This window comes from Moschus berezovskii, chromosome 9, assembly GCF_049115385.1.
Source record: "Moschus berezovskii isolate FMDL1 chromosome 9, NW_MosBer_1.0, whole genome shotgun sequence".
Taxonomy (NCBI): Eukaryota; Metazoa; Chordata; class Mammalia; order Artiodactyla; family Moschidae; genus Moschus; species Moschus berezovskii.
In genome coordinates, this window is record NC_142468.1 from 105,682,067 (window position 1) to 105,706,923 (window position 24,857).

General features: G+C 39.2%; 1 protein-coding gene and 2 pseudogenes across 1 annotated transcript; 2 read left to right on the forward strand and 1 right to left on the reverse strand.

The window, feature by feature from the left end:
- Positions 1-6,917: 6,917 nt before the first annotated feature.
- Positions 6,918-7,890, forward strand: LOC148776948 (olfactory receptor 11H6-like; annotated as a pseudogene).
- A 1,736-nt stretch (positions 7,891-9,626) lies between these two features.
- Positions 9,627-11,763, forward strand: LOC148776949 (polypeptide N-acetylgalactosaminyltransferase 1-like; annotated as a pseudogene).
- A 10,117-nt stretch (positions 11,764-21,880) lies between these two features.
- LOC148776950 (olfactory receptor 11G2-like) lies at positions 21,881-22,842 on the reverse strand. The gene has a single exon (XM_088840433.1). It carries the CDS (start codon positions 22,814-22,816, stop codon positions 21,881-21,883), a length of 936 nt encoding a protein of 311 aa, XP_088696559.1. The 5' UTR covers positions 22,817-22,842.
- Between the last annotated feature and the right edge of the window lie 2,015 nt (positions 22,843-24,857).

A 24,857-nucleotide genomic window follows, 5' to 3' on the forward strand; every position in this document is an offset into this window, starting at 1 on the left:
TCACTGAGAAATAGTGAAATGTCTGGTTAGCAAAAGCTGTCTAACAATGAGAAGGGGAGAAAGTGAGTAGAAAGTCATCTCGCAGATATGTTGCATTGTAGCCACCCATTTTTGAAGAGCTGATGTGGAGCTAAGATGAAGGTATTTGACTCTGCCCTCTCCCAACCCCATATTCAAGGTTATTTAGTGTAGTTATCATAATTAAATGTTTGTATTACCCTATGTTTGAGATATTCAAACAATGGAACCTAAATAAATGGTTTAAAGGGTTATCTCTGGTTTCCATTCGTAAACATAGTCAGCTAAAGTTTAATGAACAGATGATTCTAAACTGTGTGTCAAGACAGAAGACCCTCCTATGCCTGATCATCAGCCGAGTTGACCAGTGGTGGATTGACATCACTGACACTATCTACATAGTTAATGTCAAGTGTAATAATCCCACTCTTCTACTTCATTCTTTTCATGTCTGCTTTCCAAACCCTGCCATTCATTCCCAAAGTGCGAGAAGAACACTAAAAATGTGCTGCTGCTTAAATTTTCTCTAATTTCTCTTTATTTCTCTAAAACAACCATTTACATTGAATGATATTTATTTAAGCATAATATTAGTTTAAATTAATTGAATTTAAAATATCCTTCCATACTCTATATCTCAAAGGAAAAAACTCCACCATATATGTGAATATATATATATATATATATAGAGAGAGAGAGATGTGCACATGTAAACTTGTAACTGCATAAAAAGGAAACTGAAACCATAACCACCAATATGTGAATAACTGTATTCTTTTGATGAAAAAAATGTAACAGCCCATGGGCAGATAGACACGTTATCATATTTCCTTCTCAGATCACTAAAGTGTTGGATTCTTGTCCTTAAGACTAAATCACATAATATTGTATAAATGAAAATAAAAGGTAAGCTTCCCTTACAATATTTAGAAGAATATTGATAATATCGCCTTTGTGTATGTGTACACTCACTTGTGTCCGACTCTGTGTGACCCCAGGGTTTCTCTCTGGTAAGAAGATACACTCTACACTTTGTAAACTTCTTAACTTCTCCCTTGGTTCTCTTTCTCTGTCATATTTAAGACAATCTTTTAATGCCATATTTCCATGCACACTAATTAGAATGGCTTGGAATTTTTGCATAGCTTTCAGAAATATCAAGGGTTTCTTCTCCAAGGTACATTTGGAAACTTCCGGACTCCCTATATCATCAAAATGAGTAACTGCTACAGAATCTTACAGCTATAGAGGTGTCTTCTCTGAGGTAATATTCAGGTAGTCACAGATCCACAATCATCAGGGTCTACAGCTTTCTTTGAGTTAAGGAAAACTGTGTTCTGGATACAGATATGTAAATGCAATTAATAGAAATTTCCAAATATTGAGAAAAGTGATGGTTATTAATTTAACCCTGGAAGGAATCTGATAGAGATTATGGAGAGAAATCTCTCAAAGCCTAAAATAATTAACAGTTACCCTGGAAATGGAATTATACTCTTGGATCTGAACAGAGAGAAAGAATGACGACACAGATGAAGGCCTGGCGTCGGAAAACACTGGGCTTACACTTTAGTCATGCTACTTCTCACTCTGAAACCCCAACAGATTGCACTGAGAGCCAAACTCGGAACAGTAAGAGTATTTAACTTATTTCATTTGGTGATTGTGAAGATCCTTTTAGACACTGTGGGTGAAAATTTCTATCATGTGAGAGGTATTCAGAGAGTGACAGGGAGATACAAAGAAACAGGGAGGCTTAGTTTTCCCATGACCCTAAAATTAGCAGCACAAAGAATAAAATGAAATTCTTTTTTCAGTTCTTATTTTTAATTTTCCTAACTTTTGATTATTTTGAGAGTTCTGCTCTAACTTACTTGATTTTACAAGTATACTTTTAGAATATTTAGGGTTACTTCTTTTACTTAGAGTTAAAAATTACATACTTATTTTACATAATTATTTTCATAGTATTAATATAGTTTTATATAGTAGCAAAATTTTGCCCTTTCTAATTTAACTAAAATAACATTGACAGCCTACTAAGCTAGTATTAGGTGAAAAAGCAGGCATACTTTTTTATTCTTTGACATAACATATACCACCTACAATCTATTTCTTTTTCACTTAACTGCTCAAAAGTGATCATAGTTCATAGTAAGAAAATATTCAGTGAATTCCTGTTTACCACACTGGAAAAAATTAAAGCCCCTCCTACATCTATAGCTTTCTAATTCTATTTTTATTTTCATCCTTGTACCTGATAACTCTGTGGATTTAACAAAAACAGTATCATCAATAGCTTCAGTTACAGACAACGGGGAGGGTAAACCCAGACTAAACCTTAGGTCCACAGCATTGAATTGATCATAATTCTTGATTCGTAGTATATTCAACATCTTTTTTAATGGTCATTTTGAATTTTTATGCTTGTTTATTCAATAATAAAACTATACCTATAAAAACATGACTAATATATGACCTAAATAGTTAATAATATCATACAGCTGATAATGTGTGCATATTCTTCCTGATCCTTAGCCTCCTACAGTTGGAGTTATTTATATCATTTTTAATAGTTATATATAGAAGTTCCTACAAAATACAACATTTTTATATTGCTGTTTACAAAAATTATGCTAACCTCTGTTTTCTTCATTATGGTGTCTCTAAAAGATGTGCTGTGATTCCTGGGGTCACAGAGAGTCAGACAAGACTTAGAGACTGAACTGAACTGAACTGAAAAGCAATATATCTGTCATTTTATATATATATATATATATATATATCTCCAGGCAAGAACTCTGGAGTGGGTTGCCATTTCCTTCTCCAATGGATGAAAGTGAAAAGTGAAAATGAAATCGTTCAGTCGTGTCCGACTCTTAGTGACCCCATGGACTGTAGCCCACCAGGCTCCTCCATCCATGGGATTTTCCAGGCAAGGGTACTGGAGTGGGGTGCCATTGCCTTCTCCACTTGAGTGATGCCTAAAAAAATTACAAGAGACCTAGTATATCATAAATATTTGCTATTATTTTTAAAATATCTCTATTTATGTGTTTAATTTCACATTTTTACACATACTATAAAAAATAAACTATCTTGCTTTTTATATTCAGATCCTACCTAGATAAAGAAAATGGTGTTTTCAATATAAAAGTTTAGTTCATTTAGTTAGTATTTTTGGATGATAAAAACAACTAAAGGAATCTACAGTCAAACAGGGTTTTATCTGCAATTTTATCTGGTAGAATTAACTTTGTTCTCTGAAAAGAAAGTGAGGACATTTTCAAATATCTGGACAGGCATGTACTTTTCAGTACATGCATTTAAAATTTGTACATTTAAAAATTGTACAAAATTTATAAATCTTTATGTATTTCAAACAACAGAGTAATCTTGTAATTGATTAATATTAAGAAAACACTAAGAGGCCTAAGGGCGACAGAGGATGAGATGGTTGGATGGCCTCACCAATGCAATGGACATGAACTTGGGCAAACTTTGGGAGATGGTGAGGGACAAGAAAGCCTGGCATCCATGGGGTTGTGAAGAGTCTGTCATGACTTGGTGACTGAACAGCTGAACAACAGCAACAACTTGGCTACTGAACAATAAAAGACCTAAAAATAATAGTTTCAACATTCAGTTATCTTATTAAATTCAGATCTCCTGCCTTGTGTATTAGAAGTCACCAGTCTTAACTTTGCTAGGAAGAGGAGATAAAGAAATTTAAAAGGCATAAAAGAACAGAGAAATTGAAAGGAGGATCATGTATGACACTTTTGAATCAAGATTTGGAATACTCCCATTGGTGGTTTTTAAGGAAGCATAAAAAGGAAGCTTGAGCATTCAAGTCTAAAGCTGTCCAGTTTTCCAATCAATGTTGAATCCAAAAGATATTTTTTTACCATTTCACTGAATAAGGTGCTTGATAGAAGATTCCCAGACTGTTATTTACTAAGCATAAATAAATCACTTTCTCTGTAATAGGTCAGAAATAAATCCAAGTTCATAGATTTAAACCAGAATCATGAGATCTGTGCTTCCTGTTTTTCTTTCCGAAAAAATGAACTATGTCTGCTTAATGTTAACAACAGTTTGGAACACTCTAGGTTTGACAGCTTCACATCTCACTTCATCTTTTCTGCCACAGTGTCCTATAAGATTTATTAGCAGTGACATTATTTTTCCTGCAGCTTTTGGTGAAAATGTAGATAAGCAGTGGGATGGTCAAAAAGTGGGAAGTTTAATAGAAAAGTCTAGAGTTGTCAATTTTTATTTTTGTCATTGATGGAATAAACTGACTCAATTAAATTCTTCATAACTCCACCCTCCAAAGTCTCCAGAATTACTTGCTGGGAATAGTTAGGGTATTAGAATGGAATGTCACAAGTTTATGCCATACACACACTGTTTCTTATGCTTTGGGGATTCATAAATCATTACATGAGGACAAACTTAGGGGCCAGTTTTTTCATAGTCTTCTTTCCAATACAAGAAACCGACCGGCCACCCAACCAGTCAACTCACCAGTCCACCCACTTCAAGAACAGTAGCTTGATTAAACAGTTTCCTTCCGTATGCTCTTCACTTGGTATTCTGTCTTCTCAGGCAGTCTGAAGGACGAGTATACTACCTGGAAAGAGATTGCTTTCAGAAAGATATTCTCTAATAATCATCAAAATCATATAATAGGAAAAAATGGCACACATGATCTATGCTAACTGTTCATTTCACAAATAGGCTTCATAAAGGGTCCATGGCTTTTTATCCAATGAACAAAAATGTTCTGTGTTCACATATGGAATGTTTACACTATACTTATACAGAGGAATAATGACTAACCAGATTTATAAAGTAAAAGGCACTCTGTAGTATATCACATCAGTGATTGTAACATGAATAGTTAGTCCTTTTTTTTTCTTACATACACTGTTGGATTTCCTGGCTCAGTTTGAAGAGATATATGGGTATGGTAGAGTTGAACATAAAAGCATGTCCTCATCATTGACTCTGATGAGGAAAACTCCCTCTCTGGGCTGTTGGCTCCCAAGCATGGCATGCCCTTCGTCTTGGCTGCCTTTTGCTGCAGCAAAAACAGAAGATGAGAAGTCCAACTCATGAATTCTATAAGGAAATGGGTTCAGAAGAGGTACAAGACAATTCTAAGTGTGCTTTTTAGCTCTGCCTTCTTTTGTGTGACCGTAAAAATAGTGACACCTCAAGATATATGAATTAATGTAAAGACACTCATCCTTGCAACTAAGAGGGCTGGGAAAAAGGGAAATGAGAGAGCTGAAGATGAGGAAGGAATCTCAACCATATGTAAATTTTGTCCTTATTAATCAAGTAGTTGTACCCAGTCAGAACCTTTGCGGGGGAAAAAGTTGTTAGCAAAGTGACGTCTGGAAATAACTGGCAAAACAGTTAGAAGAAGCCCTTCATTTAAGCCCTCCCTGATTTTAGCTATGTTTGGCTCTGCCACTGATCCTGTGGTCTCTGCTGTAAGGAGGGAGAGCAAGGTAATGATTGAGCAACCCAGATTGGTGAGTTCACTCCCACATGGTTTCTAAAGCCATTGGAATCCTCCTGCATGTTAGCACCAAATACTTCTTGCTCTTTTCACCATATTCTCAAAGTTACTTTGGCTTCTGCCTAACTCTCAAATCCTGCTTCAGGGAATTCTTCACAGCGTTGCTCTGCCATATATGATCTATTCACAGACTGAAGAGAAGCCTTGCAGTGTGATATGAAAAATTGTGAATTTCTCTCATGCATTGTGTCACTAATCGCAATCATCAAGATTATTCTTAAAGCTCTAACTTTATGTGATATGGAAAGTGATCAGTGTTATAAATAATTCACTAATAAACATTCTCAGATGGAAAACTTTTATTAAGTGTCTGGGTCTGTATTTTTTTGTGTATATTTTCCTAAATAAGCATCATGACTCAGTCATGTCACTTCTGGTCACTTTGGCGCAACTAATAACTGACCCTCACTAACAGAGGGGATTCAGAAAACAAATGAATATGACCAAACTACTGATAATAGCATTGTGAGTATTTGTTATTTTCTGAAACTGTCCCTAAACCAGAATAGGGGACTTTCTAGGAATTCTGACACCTCAGGCAAAAACCTCAAAAATCCTTAAGTGATACACCAGATACACTGCTCACGTTAAAAAGAAAAAAAAAATTGTAAATAAAGTTTTAACTTAGACCAAAGTTTTAAAGAAATATTTTAATTCAGTAAGTAAAAGATGAGACCAGATGGAAGTCTTTATGTAGGTATCTGGACTTCAAACTTTTCTTGAACTACAAACAATGATGAATACTGAAGAAAGGATAGCACATTGACATTTTTTGTCTTGGTTATCAGATTGTGTTAAGATGTCAACACTTACGGTAGCAACACTGATCCAAAATAAATATGAAATGCATAAAGTTTTCAGTGTCTTATGTTACCTTTTATTCTCTCTTCCAATTTCTATCATTTGTGTCTGTAATTCCAAAAATCTGAGAAACTGAAATTCTGTGTCCAATATTAAGAATCTTTTATATTTTATTCTATAGATAAAAATACATGATTATCATACTTACTTTCATTTTAAGTATTGTCACTAACCTGCAAGCTGCTTATTGCATAAGATCCTGTCATCGCTGTATCTGAGAAAATACTGAAAGAAGAATGAGAAAGTCTGAAATTCAAAGTCAGATCATATCTAGCATTCTCAAAGTTTGACCGTCTTCAGTAGTATAGTTAGCTTATTATTTATTTAATAAAATAATAGGATCTTGAGGGCTTTAGACCCTACTGAAGAGGAAGTATTCCTGAGGATTGAAGAATAAAGTCATCTCTGTTGCTGTCATTTTTTCCTCTCCACCTCTTAGGAAGCCATGAACGTGTCAGGAGTCAGCACAGTGACTGAATTCATACTCCTGAGCTTTCCCTGCTCTAGAGGCTCGAGTCCTCCTCTCTGTGCTCTTCTCTGCGTCCTACATCCTGACACTGATGGGGAATGGGGCCATTGTCTTTGCAGTGAAGCTGGATCACAGACTCCACACTCCCATGTACACTCTGTTGGCCAACTTCTCGTTCCTGGAGATGTGTTACATCAACACCACTGTTCCCAATGTGTTAAGGAACTTCCTGTCTGAGACCAAAACCATCTCTTTCTCTGCCTGCTTCCTCCAGTTCTACTTCTTCTTCTCCATGGGCACCACCAAGACCTTCTTACTGCCCCTCATGGCTTTTGATCGATACTTGGCCATCTGCCGACCTCTCCACTATCCTACCATCATGAGCAGCCGTCTCTGCATGAACTTGGCGGGCCTCTGCTGGGTAACAGCCTTCCTCTGCTATCCAGTCCCTATCTATTTCATCACCCAACTCCCCTTTTGTGGCCCCAATACCATTGACCATTTTGTCTGTGACCCTGGTCCCCTTCTGGCCCTGTCCTGCATCCCTGCCCCTGGAATTGAGCTTTCCTGTTCTATACTGAGCTCTCTTATAATCTTTATCACCTTCTTTTTCATTCTTGGGTCTTATACCCTGGTTCTCAGAGCAGTGTTGTGTGTCCCTTCAGCCACTGGCAAACATAAAGCCTTCTCCACCTGTGGTTCCCACTTGGTAGTAGTGTCATTGTTTTATGGAACCCTCATGGTCATGTACATCAGCCCAACTTCTGGAAATCCAGCTGGGATACAGAAGATTGTAACCTTGTTCTACTCCTCCTTGACTCCACTTGTAAATCCACTGATCTATAGTCTCCAGAACAAGGACACGAAGGCTGCATTGAGAAAAATTCAGAAGTGCACAAAAATTAGTCAAAGTGAGTTAGAGACCATGAGTGGATCAAGATCAGAATGATTATTTTTACTCACTTCTATTCTCCATTTAAAAATAGGTCTTTATTCATTTGTATCTAGAGATGCAGACTCAAAATGATCTATTGCTGCCTATTCAATAATAAAATTAGTACACTAAACTAAATCAGACCTTGTTGCTAAGTCAGAGTTAGTGGATGGTAATTTGAATTAAATGTCTTGGATATGTGGACAGTAGACTCTTCTAACCTGGTCTCCAGGAAGCACTTGCACTTTTATTGGTGATGACTTACCTGGTTCCTGACCTCCCTGGTTCCTGACCTCATGCATTTTTGACCTCTATTAAGTGCATCCATTCTTACACTTGAGTTTTCTGACCTAAAGATGTCTGTTCTCTCTGCTCTACTCCTGCAGAAGAGTAGAGCATTCACACCTTTTTACCCAGAAAAGTGCAAATTAGAAAAATCGAGCCAAAATTTTTACTTAATGGACATCCAAAAGATTAATAATGGTGAGAGTTGGACTGTGAAGAAAGCTGGTCGCCGAAGAATGGGTGCTTTTGAACTGTGGTGCTGGAGAAGACTCTTGAGAGTCCCTTGGACTGCAAGAAGATCCAACCAGTCCATTCTAAAGGAGACCAATCCTGGGTGTTCATTGGAAGGACTGATGCTAAAGCTGAAACTGCAATACTTTGGCCACCTCATGTGATGAGTTGACTCACTGGAAAAGACTCTGATGCTGGGAGGGATTGGCAGCGGGAGGAGACGGGGATGACAGAGAATGAGATGGCTGGATGGCATCACTGACTCGATGGACATGAGTCTGAGTGAACTCCGGGAGTTGGTGATGGACAGGGAGGCCTGGCTTGCTGTGATTCATGGGGTCGCAAAGAGTCGGACACGACTGAATGACTGAATTGAACTGAAAGCACTATCTCCCAAATCTGTTTCATTACTACTTTGGGAGCATTTTTTTTTTAATATATAGATTTGGAAGCCTTTTGCCACATTTCTTAAATCAGAATCTTTAAAGTGGACCCTGGAAATCCTTATTTTAATGTTACTCAAGAAATTCTGGTACACCTAAATTATCACCAGTTCACAGACTAATCTTATAGAGTCACTATTTAAAATAAATACATGACAGGGAAATAAAAATCTTATGTTGGTTGGGAAAAGTGTAAAAATTTACGGTGCATACTGCAGACGACACAAACACTCATGCATTAGCAGTACAAGTTTCTTTTCCTGCCTCTATTTTTAAACCCTCAATTTAAAAATAAGAAATAGAGTACATTTTCTTACCTTTTCTAACTGTGCAAGATAATTAATATACCTGGAAGTAGGCTTACATTTAAAAAAGATTAGCATATAGTGACTATATAAATTGGGTTAGTTTCACATGAAGGAAGGTGTTGAGTGCACCACCCAAAAAAGGTAAAAGCAGACAGAGAGCAAAAGACAGTGATATTCAAGATGCTGAAACAAGACAAATGAAGAGGAAATTGATGACAGGTCCAGGTAATTTGACCTGACCATTTGGTCAAAAATAATGACTCGCGTGGCTGAGAAGGCGGTGCGGCGGCCCGCGGCCGGAGAGGAGCGCAGCTTGCGGAGCGAGCTGGAGATGCGAGACATGCGGATTTGGGATGTGAATTCACTTGAACAGCCACTTCGGGGTTATGAAAGTGATTCCTGATGAAACTGGATTGGAGTAATTTTCATGATCTTTGTATATTTATATATATATATTAAAATTTTGCCTTTGACTTAAAGTGCCATGAGAAAATTTGCATACTACAAGATGGTCCTAGCAACCTTCTGGATTTGGGTACTCTTGGATATGTTCCTGCTGCTCTTCAGTGAATGCAACAAATGTGATGAGAAAAAAAAGAGGGAGAACTTCCTGCTGGGGTTGTTTTAGAGCCAGTACAAAAGCCTCATGAAGATCCTGGAGAAATGGGGAAATCAGTCGTCATTCCTAAAGAGGATCAAGAAAAGATGAAAGAGATGTTTAAAATCAGTCAGTTCAATTTAAGGGCAAGTGAGATGATTGCACTCAACAGATCTTTACCAGATGTTAGGTTGCTGCTGCTGCTGCTGCTAAGTTGCTTCAGTCGTGTTTGACTTTGTGTGACCCCCATAGACAGCAGCCCACCAGGCTCCCCCGTCCCTGGGATTCTCCAGGCAAGAACACTGGAGTGGGTTGCCATTTCCTTCTCCAATGCATGAAAGTGAAAAGTGAAAGTGAAAGTGAAGTCGCTCAGTCGTGTCCGACTCTTCCTGACCCCATGGACTGCAGCCCACCAGGCTCCCCTGTCCATGGGATTTTCCAGGCAAGAGTACTGGAGTGGGGTGCCATTGCCCTCTCCAGATGTTAGGTTAGAAGGATGTAAAACAAAGGTGTATTCAGATAGCCTTCCTACAACCAGTGTGGTGATTGTTTTCCGCAAATGAGGCTTGGAGAACACTTCTGCAAACTGTTCATAGGATCATTAATCACTTACCAAGACGCATGCTAGAAGATATTGTTCTAGTAGATGATGCCAGTGAAAGAGACTTTTTGAAAAGACCTCCAGAGAGTTATGTGAAAAAAAAAATTAAAAGTACCTGTTCACGTCATTCAAATGGACCAACGTTCTGGATTGATCAGAGCTAGGTTAAGAGGCGCTGCTGTGTCTTAAGGCAAAGTGATCACCTTTTTAGATGTGCACTGCAGGGTGGCTGGAGCCTCTCTTAGCCAGGATCAAACATGACAGGAAGACAGTGGTCTGTCCTATCATAGATGTGATCAGTGATGATGCTTTTGAGTACATGGCAGGTTCTGACATGACCTATGGTGGATTCAACTGGAAGCTCCACTTTCGCTGGTATCCAGTCCCCCAAAGAGAAATGGACAGAGGGAAAGGTGATCAGACTTCCTGTGAGAACATGTACGATGGCAGGAGGCCTTTTCTCTATAGACAGAGGTTAGTTTCAGGAAATTGGAACATATGGTGCTGGAATGGATATTTGGGGAGGAGAAAACCTAGAAATTTCCTTTAGGATTTGGCAGTGTGGAAGAACTTTGGCGACTGTTACTTGCTCACATGTTGGACATGTGTTTCGGAAAGCTACACCCTACATGTTTCCAGGAGCCAGAGTATCAATAAAAATAACAGATGACTTGCAGACGTGTGGATGGATGCATTCAAGAATTTCTTCTATATAATTTCTCCAGGTGTTACAAAGGTAGATTATGGACCTATATCATCAAGACTTGGTCTAAGGTACAAACTCGAATGCAGACCATTCTCTTTGTACCTAGAGAATATTTATCCTGATTCTCAGATTTCACATCACTATTTCTCTTTGGGAGAGATACGGAATGTGGAAACAAATCAGAGCCTAGATAACATGGCTGAAGAGATTGGAAAAGCTGGGATTTAACTGTCATGGTATGGGAGGTAATCAGCTTTTCTCTTACACTGCCAACAAAGAAATTAGAACAGATGACCTTTGCTTGGATGTCTCCAAACTTAATGACCCAGTCACAATGCTCGAATGCCACCATCTGGAAGGCAACCAGCTTTGGGAGTATGACCCAGTGAAACTGACCCTGTGGCATGTGAATAGTAACCAGTGCTTGGCCACAGACGGGGACAGCCCTGTGCCCAGCATCAGAGACTGCAATGGAAGCCGGTTCCAGCAGCGGCGTCTTCGGAATGTCACCCTTCCAGAAATATTCTGAGACCAAATGTGCAAAAAAAAGGAAAACATAAGGATTGACTGGGATACCTCAGCATACATTTCTGCCACATTCTTAAGTAGCAAAAAAAGGAGAAGTGCTTTCTTTCTGCAGGATGTAAGGTTTCAGTTCAGTTTAGTCACTCAGTCGTGTCCGACTCTTTGTGACCCCATGAATCACAGCACCCAGGCCTCCCTGTCCATCACCAACTCCCGGAGTTCACTCAAACTCATGTCCACAGAGTCGGTGATGCCATCCAGCCATCTCATTCTCTGTTGTCCCCGTCTCCTCCCGCCCCCAATCCCTCCCAGCATCAGAGTCTTTTCCAGTGAGTCAACTCTTCGCATGAGGTGGCCACAGTATTGGAGTTTCAGCTTTAGCATCAGTCCTTCCAATGAACACCCAGGACTGATCTCCTTTAGAATGGACTGGTTGGACCTCCTTGCAGTCCAAGGGACTCTCAAGAGTCTTCTCCAGCACCACAGTTCAAAAGCATCCATTCTTCAGCGATCAGCTTTCTTCCACAGGAGGCCAATTAGAAAGCAAAAAATGCTTTCTCTGTTTGGATGGATGAGTAGTGGAGTGAGCAGCTACATATATAATCAAAAAGAAAAATGAGCCTCCTTAGGAAGGGCTAAGAATGACATTTTAGGTGAAAAATGGATCCTCACATGGGATGGTGAGGAAAAAAGAGAACATTTACTCTGCAGCCTATGTGGTGACTTACCACAGCTGGGTTAAGTTCACAACTGCTTGACTGATTGACTAAATCCAATAATACTTAACTCAGTAGTCCTGTTGTATCACCATCAGTTCAGTTCAGTTGCTCAGTCGTGTCCAGCTTTTTGCGACCCCATGGACTGCAGCACGTCAGGCCTCCCTGTCCATCATCAACTTCCAGAGTTTACTCTAACTCATGCCCATTGAGTCGGTGATGCCATCCAACCACTGCATCCTCTATCATCCCTTTCTCCTCCCGCCTTCAATCTTTCCCAGCATCAGGGTCTTTGCAAATGAGTCATTTCTTTGCATCAGGTGGCCAAATATTTGAGTTTCAGCTTCAACATCAGTCTTTCCAATGAACACTCAGGACTGATTTCCTTTAGGATGGACTGCTTTCATCCTAAGGGATGCAGTCCCTTGCAGTCCGAGGGACTCTCAAGAGTCTTCTCCAACACCACAGAAGCATCAATTCTTCGGCGTTCAGCTTTCTTTATAGTCCAACTCTCACATCCATACATGACTCCTGGAAAAACAATAGTTTTGACTAGACAGACCTTTGTGGGCAAAGTAATGTCTCTGCTTTTTAATATGCGTTCTAGGTTGGTCAGAACGGTCCTTCTTTAAGGAAAATAAACAATGTAACCTTGATTTGTGTTCAAACAGCATGACATACTGTATGTTCTTGGGCAAGTTAACACCTATTTTTCAGAGTTCCTGTGAAAATGCTGTTGAGTATATTTAATATATGCTAAGTACAGTTCCTAGAATATAATTGGACCTAAAAAAATTCATAGCTGTTGTGGTTAATAACAGTACTATCAACAAACATGATTACATAGTATAAACTTTTTAGCATAATTATTTAAAAGCCTTAGTGATTAAAAAGTTACTCAGCTCCAACATATCACACAGTAAAGCTATGGGCAACTCTCTTTGGTTGCTTAGATTGATTTTACTGACGTCCATACAGTTTGGTATGATATAAAGGAAGAAGATATTGAAACATTGTGATTCAAGAAACAGAAAATAAATAAAGGGAGTGTTACATTACTTGTGATGTGCATGAGAGTAAGTGGGAATGTTATCTTTAGTTGGGGGCACTGTAGAAAATGAGTTACTGTGTGCTAAGTCGCTTCAGTCATGTCCAACTCTTTGCAACCCCATGAAATGTCACCTGCCAGGCTTCTCTGTCCATGGGGTTCTCCAGGCAAGAATCCTGGAGTGGGTTGCCATGTCCTCCTCTACGGGATCTTCCTGACCCAAGAATTTAACCCAAATCTCTTATGTCTCCTGCATTTGCAGGCAGGTTCTCTACCACTGCGCCACCTGGGAAGCCCATGAGTTCCTTAGTACAACTCTCAATAGTCTTCTCAGACCAAATTAAAGTTTACTAAATTTCTGAATAATGAAACATTCTTTTATGAATCACTAAGCAAAAAAGTTTCAGGGGAAAAAAACTTTCAGGGATTGTTAAACCAAGGGAGATGAATAGCTGGACACTAGAGTCAACATTTCATATAACAAGCTTATTATGTTACTAGTGACTGAAACTTCATATCCAGAAACATAAAGCCACAAAAGTTTGCAAAAGTATATTAATATTCAAATGTAATTCCACTGTAGCTAGGATCAATTTGTAGGTGACTTAGAAAAAATACAGTGATGCCAAGACAGGAAGAAAAGTTACTTACCCTTCATGATAAGACTAATTATGGACAAAGCTGGGAATAAATACTGAGTCTGTATCTTCTCACCGATGTTTTTTCCTTTACATAGAATCAAAATCCAGGGGCCTGATCCTGAGCATCCTACAATATACAAAGTTAAATGCTGAAACTCCCTTTCCTCCCTTCCTGAATTACTCAAAAGAAACAGTTATAGCAACAGGGCACTTCTCTGGACAATGTGATAGCCAGTGAAAAGAATTACAGCCCTATAATCAGTCCTGGAGATGTGGGCCTTATTTGACATACTGATATTTTCATCAAGAGCTACATAAGAGACCTAAGTTGACCCAAGGCAGCCAGATCTTTCACTTGCCTCACCCAGAAGAGACAATTCAACAGAGCTTTATATTTTGGTTACTTTTGCTGTAGAGTAATTGAAAGAAATGGGGTACAAACCTCCTGAGGAGATTTCAATAACGGAGGGTGCAGGTGAATGAAGGGAGGGGGTGATGCTGAGACGCCCCAGCGTGCAATTACAGTTTCATCTCAGAGGTTCCTGTGACGTCTCCAGAGTCCTCTTGGGCTGGTTTGTGCCTCCCTCAAGACTCTGTGAAACATCCTTTTCTTATCCGAGGTTTTCATCTAGTTTAGGTTAATTTGGCTCCCAGAGTGAAGACAGGGATAACGTCTTTAAGGCAATGCTGTTGTCTGTGCAGATTTACAGAGAATTTCCTTTTGTTTTCAGGAAACATTTGTTTCTCTATGAAATATAAAGAATATTCACAATGTAGATTGTTTATATTCTATGAGAGTGTATTTTCTTCACATACTTTACAATTATAAATTTGTTTCCAGTCCTCAATTACCGACAGACTATTACTTTCCCATTTGTTCTGTCTGTTCTTTGTTCCTTTATTTCTCCCTTTTTGTTTTCCTTTCGATTATTTAAGTACTTTTATTATTTTATTCTCCTACATTTTTTATGAATTTAAACTATTTTTACAGTGGTAACATGTATATATAACATAAAAATTATCGTCTTAACCACTTTAAGTGTACAGTTCTGGACATTAATTACATTCATATCGTTATGCATCCATCACCAGCATTTATCCCCAGAACTTTTTCATTATCCCAAACTGAAATTCCAATACGCATTACATAATAACTTCCCATTCCACTTTCTCCTAGCCCCTGGCAACTATTAGAATTTTTATCTTTGAATTTTATTACTCTAGGAAACATATAAGTGGACTCACACAAAATTTGTCCTCTGTGATTGGCTTATTTCACCTATCATATTGTTTTCAAGGTTTATTCATGTTTTAGAACGTTAGAATTTCCTTCCAAAGGTTGCATTATTTGTGTATATAAAATTTTATTTATCTATTCATATCTGAAGAATACGTTGGTTGCTTTCACCATTTCACTATTGTGAATATTGCTGCTGTGACTATGAGCGCAAAATATCTGCTCGTTTCCTTGCATTCAGTTCTTTTGTATATATACCCAGAGTGGAATTGCTGAATCATTGGTAATCCATGGCTTTTAGGAACTGCTGTACTATTTTCCACAGAGGCTTAACCAATTCATATCCCCACCAGCAATGTACAAGTACTCCAATTTCTCCAGATTCTTGACAGTTTTTGCTGTTTGCTTTTATAATAACCCAGAGATCAAATTGCCAACATCCACTGGATAAAAAGCAAGAGAATTCCAGAAAAACATCTACTTCTGCTTCACTGATTATGTTAAAGCCTTTGTGTGGATCACAACAAACTGCGGAAAATTCTTAAAGAGATGGGAATACCAGACCGCCTTACCTGCCTTCTGTGAAACCTGTATGCAGGTCAAGAAGCAACAGTTAGAACCAGCCATGGAACAATGGACTGGTTCCAAATTGGGAAAGGAGTACATCAAAGCTGTATATTGTCACCTTGCTTATTTAACTTATATGCAGTACATTATGGAAAATGCCAGGCTGGATGAAGTACAAGCTGGAATGAAGATTGCAAGGAGAACTATCAATAACCTCGGATATGCAGATGACACCACTCTTCTGGAAGAAAGCAAAGAACTCAAAAGTCTCTTGATGAAAGTGAAAGAGGAGACTGAAAAAGTTGGATTAAAACTCAACATTCAAAAAATGAAGATCATGGCATCTGGTCCCATCACTTCATGGCAAATAGATGGGGAAACAATGGAAACAATGAGAGCCTTTATTTTCTTGAGCTCTGAAATCAATGTGGATGGTGACTGCAGCCATGAAATTAAGACACTTGCTCCTGGGAAGAAAAGCGATAGCAAACCCAGACAGCATATTAAAAACCAGAGACATTACTGTGCCGACAAAGGTCCGTATAGTCAAGGCTATGGTTTTTCCAGTAGTTATGTATGGATGTGAGAGTTGGACCATAAAGAAGGCTGAACACCAATGAACTGATGCTTTCAAACTGTGGTGTTGAAGAAGACTCTTGAGAGTCCCTTGGACTGCAAGGAGATCCAACCAGTCAATCCTAAAGGAGATCAATCCTGAATATTCATTGGAAGGACTGATGCTGAAGCTGAAGCTACAATACTTTGGCTACCTGATGTGAAATGTGGACTCACTGGAAAAAATCCTGATGCTGGAAAGACTGAAGGCAGGAGGAGAAGGGGATGACAGAGGATGAGATGGTTGGATGGCATCGCTGACTCTGGACATCAGTTTGAACAAACTCTGCAAGATGAAGGACAGAGAGCCCTGGCGTGCTGCAGCACACGGGGTCACAAAGAGTGGACATGACCGATCGACTGAACAACAACAAAGAATATTATTCCTCTGCAGAGTGAAGACGGCCATCATATCCTGCCACATAATGGTGTCACGCCTGGATCTTGCTTCAGACATGAAAGCTGCCCCAGCCATTAATCATTGATGTCTCTGTTGCTAAAAATCTATTCCTCTAGAAAGATATCCTTTGTTTAAAGACAACTGTACATATGTCTCCTCCCTCTTGAATCTCCCTCCTTCAGCTCACTTTTTTTTTTTACTCAACGATGTATCTTGAAGTAATTATGTAACATTACTTATAGAGCTACTTCATATTTTATGAAATTGAAGATACAGTATTCCACTGTATGACTAAACTATAGCTTATTTAATTAGCTTTCCATTAATGGGAACTGACATTTTTCTCAACATTTTGCTATTACAACAATGATACAATAAACATTTTTAAACTTTCATAATTTCCTATATGTGTGAAAAAAGCCATAAGCTAAGCACCTTACAAGCTGCATTGCTGGGTTCCAGGGCATAGGCCTTCTAAATTTTGACTGTCTTAAATACAATGTAAAACTTATACTCCCACCTATGTGAGAGAACCCATTTCACATTCTCAACCGTATAGTGTGTTATCAAACTTCTTGATCTTTGTCACTCCCCAGGTTAAACATGAGATACTGTCTCATGATATTCTCTCTTTATCTTTTTATGAATGAATTAGTGATATTTCTATATGTTTAAGAATCTTTTCTATATGTTATTTGTTTGTATCTTTTTGCTTATTTCCCTATTACGATGTTGTTCTGTTCTCTTACTGTTTATAGAGCTTTATATACATTAAGGAAAAAATATTTAAGTGGCAAATCATTGAGATTATTGAAGGGGAAATAATTGTGAAGTTCTAAATTTGAAGGATTGGGGGCGGGAGAAGGGGACAACAGAGAATGAGATGGCTGGATGGCATCTCCGACTCGATGGACATGAGTTTGTGTGAACTCCGGGAGTTGGTGATGGACAGGGAGGCCTGGCGTGCTGTGATTCATGGGGATGCAAAGAGTCGGACACGACTGAGTGACCGAACTGAACTGAACTGAAAGTTAAAAATATAGGATTGTTTACTGAAAAGAAAAGGCAGATAAAAAAGGTGGTGGATAGGACATTTTTATTTTTTTACCATTAAAATATTATCCTTAGAAAATCATTCCTGATACCCAGTTCTCATTTCCTTCATCTGCAGAATCAGGCAGCTGAATTGATAAATATATACAACAATAGGATAACTTTTCTTTCAGGATCTAGGAGGTACTTCAAGGTGAGCTAGTCCAAGTTACTAATAAAAATTCTGAGTAAACAATTTTACTGATCTATAATTACTTTTCAGTATAGGGAACTGGAATGCAAACGTAGGATAAAGAAATACCTGGAGTAACAGGCAAATTTGGCCTTGGAGTACAGAATGAAGCAAGGCAAAGTTTAATAAAGTCTTGCCAGGACAACACACTGGTCATAGCAAACACCCTTTCCAACAACACAAGAGAAGACTTTACACATGGACATAACCAGATGGTCAATACCAAAATCAGGCTGATTATATTCTTTGCACCCAAAGATGGAGAAGCTCTATACAGTCAGCAAAAACAAGACTGGGAGCTGACTGTGGCTCAGATCATGAACTCCTTATTGCCAAATTCAGACTGAAATTGAAGAATGTAGGGAAAACCACTAGACCGTTCTGGTATGATCTAAATCAAATCCCTTATGATTATACAGTGGAAGTGACAAATAGATTCAAGGGATTAGATCTTATAGACAGAGTACCTGATGAGCTATTGGACGGAGGTTCGTGACATTGTACAGGAAACAGTGATCAAGACCATCCCTAAGAAAAAGAAATGCAAAAAGGCAAAATGGTTGTCTGAGGAGGCCTTACAAATAGCTGTGAAAAGAAGAGAAGCAAAAGGAAGAGGAGAGGAGGAAAGATATACCCATATGAATGCAGAGTTCCAAAGAATAGCAAGGAGAGATAAGAAAACCTTCCTCAGTGATCAATGCAAAGAAATAGAGGAAAACAACAGAATGGGAAAGACTAGAGATCTCTTCAGCAAAATCAGAGATACAAGCGAACATTTCATGCAAAGATGGGCACAATAAAGGACAGAAACATTATGGACCTAACAGAAGCAGAAGATATTAAGAAGAGGTGGTAAGAATACACAGAAGAACTATACAAAAAAGTTCTTCATGACCCAGATAACCACGATGGTGTGATCACTCACCTAGAGCCAGACATCCTGGAATGCGAAGTCAAGTGGGCCTCAGGAAACATCACTACGAACAAAGCTGGTGGAGGTGATAGAATTCCAGTGGAGCTATTTCAACTCCTAAAAGATGATGCTGTGAAAGTGCTGAACTCAATATGCCAGCAAATTTGGAAAACTCAACAGTGGCCACAGGATTGGAAAAGGTCAGTCTTCATTCCAATCCCAAAGAAAGGCAAAGCCAAAAAATGCTCAAACTACCACACAATTGCACTCATGTCACCTGCTAGCAGAGTAATGCTCAAAATTCTCCAAGCCAGGCTTCAACAGTACGTGAACCATGAACTTCCAGATGTTCAAGCTAGATTTAGAAAAGGCAGAGGAACTAGAGATCAAACTGCCAACATCTGCTGGATCATGGAAAAAGCAAGAGTGTTCCAGAAAAACATCTACTTCTGCTTTATTGACTATGCCAAAGCCTTTGACTATGTGGATCACAACAAACTGTGGAAAATTCTTCAAGAGATGGGAATATCAGACCACCTTATCTGCCTCCTGAGAAATCTGTATTCAGGTCAGGAAACAACAGTTAGAACTGGACATGGAACAACAGACTGGTTCCAAATAGGAAAAGGAGTATGTCAAGGCTGTATACTGTCACCCTGTTTATTTAACTTATATGCAGGGTATATCATGAGAAACGCTGGGTTGGAGGAAGCACAAGCTGGAATCAAGTTTGCCGGGAGAAATATCAATAACCTCAGATATGCAGATAACACCACCCTATGGCAAAAAGCGAAGAACTAAGGAGCCTCTTGATGAAAGTGAAAGAGGAGAGTGAAAAATTGGCTTAAAACTCAACATTCAAAAAATGACGATCATGGCATGTGGTCCCATCACTTCATGGCAAACATACGGGGAAACAGTGCAAACAGTGACAGACTTTATTTTTTTGGGCTCCAAAATCACTGCAGATGGTGACTGCAGCCTTGCAACTAAAAGACGCTTACTCCTTGGAAGGAAAGTTATGACCAACCTAGATAGCATATTAAAAAGCAGAGACACTACTTTGCCAGCAAAGGTCTGCCTAGTCAAAACTATGGTTTTTCCAGTAGTCATGTATGGATGTGAGAGTTGGACTGTGAAGAAAGCTGATCACCGAAGAATTGATGCTTTTTAACTGTGGTGTTGCAGAAGACTCTTGAGAGTCCCTTGGACTGCAAGGAGATCCAATCAGTCCATCCTAAAGGAAATAAGTCCTGAATATTCATTGGAAGGACTTATGCTAAAGCGGAAACTCCAATCCTTTGGCTTCTAGATGCAAAGAACTGACTCATTTCAAAAGACCCTGATGCTGGGAAAGATTGAAGACAAGAGGAGAAGGAGACGAGAATGAGATGGTTGGATGGCATCACCGACTCAATGGACATGAGTTTGAGTAAACTCCAAGAGTTGGTGATGGACAGGGAGGACTGGCGTGCTGCGGTCCATGGCGTCGCAAAGTGTCAGACACGACTGAGCGACTGAACTGAACTGAACAATTCCTGATCACCTCTCCCTTAAAAGAATTAGGCCTAAATTTGTCTCTGGGTTACTGGTTTTCCTTATTTTATTGAAATCAACCCCTTCTCCCTTCCCACCTTGTTTGCAGGGTAGAACACTCAGGAATGTGGAGGTGCTTGCAGTGAAAAGAAAATCAGGCCTTTGCATGTTTATACCAGTCCCTGTATTCACTTGTCTCTGATTTGTGGGTTTTTGCATGATTATGCTACGAGATCGTCTCCTGAAAGTGAGGGGAGAAGTGAGAAAGTATGGAATTTAGATGTAATAGAAAATAACTTTTAGTTATAGTCATGACTAATCAGCTTGGATTAAACTTATCCTTCGACTAAAAGTAACTCGCAAATCTGGAGAAATCACATAAAACAAGCCTTTGAAGGCACTAGAGAGCAGTCAACACAGACATGACTTCAGGGGCTGCAATTCCAGGGAAGGGAGGAATAAGAAGAAGAGCTCCACAGTTACCTTGAGTGTTTCTCCCCTAGGATGACAGTCACTGGGTTGGGGAGTCTGGGGACATGGAGGCATCTGAGAAAAACAGCAGGGAGGGAGAATAAAGTCTCACCAGAAAGCAGTCGTTTCACTGAACTAAGGATATAAGGGATTTGGTGTCTGTGGCCGCCAGAGAAACTGGTGTTTGAGAAAAAATACTGGAGACAGGAGGACCACAGAGAAGTGAGGGTCAAAACGTGACGTAGTTTCCTTTCCAGGCATTTTTCCATTTCTCAGTCATTCATGTGCAAGATGAGATTTCCAGAAGTCTAGCAGAAAGAAGAAACTGGGAGTTTAAAGAGCTGAGCAGAGGTCTTAGGAGTCGTGGGTTTCAGAATATAGAGAAAGTCAGGGCTCTCTGAGGTGGAGGCGTCCTGGAAACAGTTCAGGTGCGCAACTGACATCTCAGAATGGTCATGTTCCTGACTAAGGATCACATCCCAGAAATAAGAGCAAAGCTATTTTAGACTATTTTTATTACACCTTAAAATAAATACTCCTTAAATGAGATCAAAGTGATCAGCTTTACTCTATCTTCTGGTAAAAGAAAACTTTCTTTACTACATTATTTAAAAAATTTTAAAATATAATGTTCAGCATTTGGTAAAAAATGAAGTATATAAGAAACAGGACAAAAAAAAAAAGAAACAGGACAAATGAGCAAGAACCAGGAGAACAAATAAGCAACAGATACATGTTCACTGGTGACTGAAATTTTAGTCAATCTTAGGATGAACAATTATCTGAAAAAAACAAAACACATTTTTTTTTTAAATCTAAAAATGAGGTAAACACAATTTAGGTCTCTAATTGCTCAAGAACTCTTTTGATTAACACTTTTTATAGTCTAAGAAATTTCTGCAGGGCTTTTTTCATATCTTTGTTTCTAAGACTATATATTACAGGGTTAAGAAGTGGCGTCACAACAGAATAAAACAGAGTCACAATCTTCTGCATTCCAGCTTCATGCTCAGAGGTTGGACTCCCATACATTACGAGGACTGAGCCATAAAACAGTGAAACCACAGCCAGATGAGACCCACAGGTGGAGAAAGCCTTTTTTTGCCCAGCTGCTGAAGGTACTTTCAATACAGCTCTCAGGACCGGAGCATAAGACCCCATGATGAAGAGAAAAGGAATGATTAGGGGCAAAGGACTTAAGGTGGAGAAGACAAGCTCTATCACAGGAGCTTTTTTGCAGGTGAGTGCTAGAAGAGGACCTGGGTCACACAGGAAGTGGTCAGTGATCCCAGATCCACAGAAGGACATTTGGGAGATGATGATGATGGGAATCAAGAACCAGAGGAAACCAAATACCCAGCAGCTGATTATGAGATTGGCACAGAGACGTCCAGTCATGACAGTGGGGTAGTGTAGAGGCCAGCAGATGGCAAGGTATCGATCAAATGCCATAATAGCCAAGAAAAAACATTCTGTAGAACCCAAGGAGAAGAAAAAGTAAAACTGGAGAAAGCACCCAGAGAAGGAGATGAGCTTGTTGTCAGAGAGGAAGTTGGCCAACATGTTGGGGACAGTGGAGGTGACATACCAGATCTCCAGGAAGGAGAAGTTGGCCAGCAGGATGTACATTGGGGTGTGGAGTCTGTGATCCCAGCGCACAGCACAGATGATCGAACCGTTGCCCATGAGGGTCAGGAGGTAGACAGCACAGAAGAGCACAAAGAGGAGAATCTGCCCCTCCCTGGGGCAAGGGAAGCACAGGAGGATGAAGCCAGTGATGGTGCTGGAGGTGTTGGAGGTGTTGGATATTTTCATGAGTCTGCAAGCTGTGAAAGAACCAGCAAATATCAAATGAGTTTGTATAGAGATATGAGGACCCAGATTTATATTTAAATCATCTTGGAAGAGTAAATAGAGATTTATATAGTAATAGCTATTTTTTTCCTTGTAAACTGGGTTAACTATTCTCATTCACATTTTCATCATGGATTTAAGAAAATGTTTGATCAGAATTGGTAAACTCTTGAAGGAAAGTGTGGTAGAGGTATTTGAACATTAGAGTTTGTTCTTAATAGAGAATCTGTCTGTCTATCTACATACCATCCTACTGCCTATCTAGTTTCTCAGAAAAATAGGGACAGAAAAGAATAATTCTGCTGCATATAAAGGTCCTTTATGGTTTCAAAAAAATGATTGTAAGTCCAGTACTAATTCAAAGGAAGGTAGCTTTTTTATGATCAATTAAAAACAATTGCTACTTCTAATGCTTAGGTATTTTTGACCAGGGTTGTTCTGCTGGGGTGCCTGAAATTTCATTTAGGGGTAAGCATCTGTTTAATTTAATAAATGACCTTTCAGATTAAATATTTAAGAATTGTTTTTATTTATTTGTGATAAAACATTTCAGTGTAGTATTTCTTCCCTTTCCTTTACCCTCACATCTAATTCATCAGCAATTTCTGTTAGTCTCTCTCTAAAATAAGTCTCATGTCCCTTCACCTCTCTCTAATTCAAGCCGTCATCTTCTTTTCTTCTCTGGAACACTGTGATCCTGTCCTAACCGGGTTTCTTGTTTCTCATCCCTGTCTCTCTACAATTTATGATCCATACCATGGCCAGCTGCTGCTGCTGCTGCTAAGTCGCGTCAGTCGTGTCCGACTCTGTGTGACCCCATAGACAGCAGCCCACCAGGCTCCCCCATCCCTGGGATTCTCCAGGCAAGAACACTGGAGTGGGTTGCCATTTCCTTCTCCAATGCATGAAAGTGAAAAGTGAAAGTGAAGTTGCTCAGTCATGTCCAACTCTTAGCGACCCCATGGACTGTAGCCTACCAGGCTCCTCCATCCATGGGATTTTCCAGGCAAGAGTACTGGAGTGGGGTGCCATTGCCTTCTCCGCCATTGGCCAGAGTGACTCTTAAAAAAAAAGATCAGATCACACAAATTTCAAATAGCTTCCCAATGCACTTAGGATCAAACAAATTTTCAAACTAGGGTCTTTGAACTGACTCTTTTTCATATCTCCAAACTATCCTCATGATTCTGTTAGTCAAATATACTTTTTATGTGTCTCTCTTGCACACGCATACACACAGAAACACACAGTCTGTGTGTAAGGGAGATACACACACTCTCTACTAACATACACACTGCAAATATGAAACAGGGTTCAACAAACAGTGGGGTAGCAGGATGTATTCCACACCCTGTGCTCTACTGACCCTACTGCAAGCTGCCTGCGTTTGGACTATAATACCTATGCTAGGCCGCATAACAGTAGAGGGGACTCACTTTGTAATCCTCTGCACCAGGGGTCAGCAAATATCTTCTTAGCTATTTTAGTCTTGTAGCCACATAGTCTTTATGATAACTGTTCATTTCTGCTGTTGTATGAAAGTAGCCACAGACACAAAACCTAAATGAATGCACATGGCTGTATTCTCATAAATCTTTATTTATGTCCACAGAAATTTGAATTCCATGTAACTCTGATATATTACAAAACATTAGTCTTCTATGGATTTTTAAATTTAAATTAAAAAGTAAAAATTCTTAGCTCACTGGCTATACAAAAGCAGGCCATGTTTGACCTATTGCCATAATTTGCTGAGCTCTGGTCAATACATTTATAGAGACAGGAAAGGAAAGACATTCATTTCACTGTAGAACAATGGAAACTCTTTGATCCATCGTGTGACTTTATTAGAAATGGAGGAGACCTCTAGAGGGCAGCTGGAATCAGCCTGTTCTGTGCTCACAGATTTTTTGGGACCAGTTTAATTACCAGTTTCCAAAGTCATCAGGATTGCCTTTCTCTTTTTGTTGTTTTACACACACACACACACACACACACACGC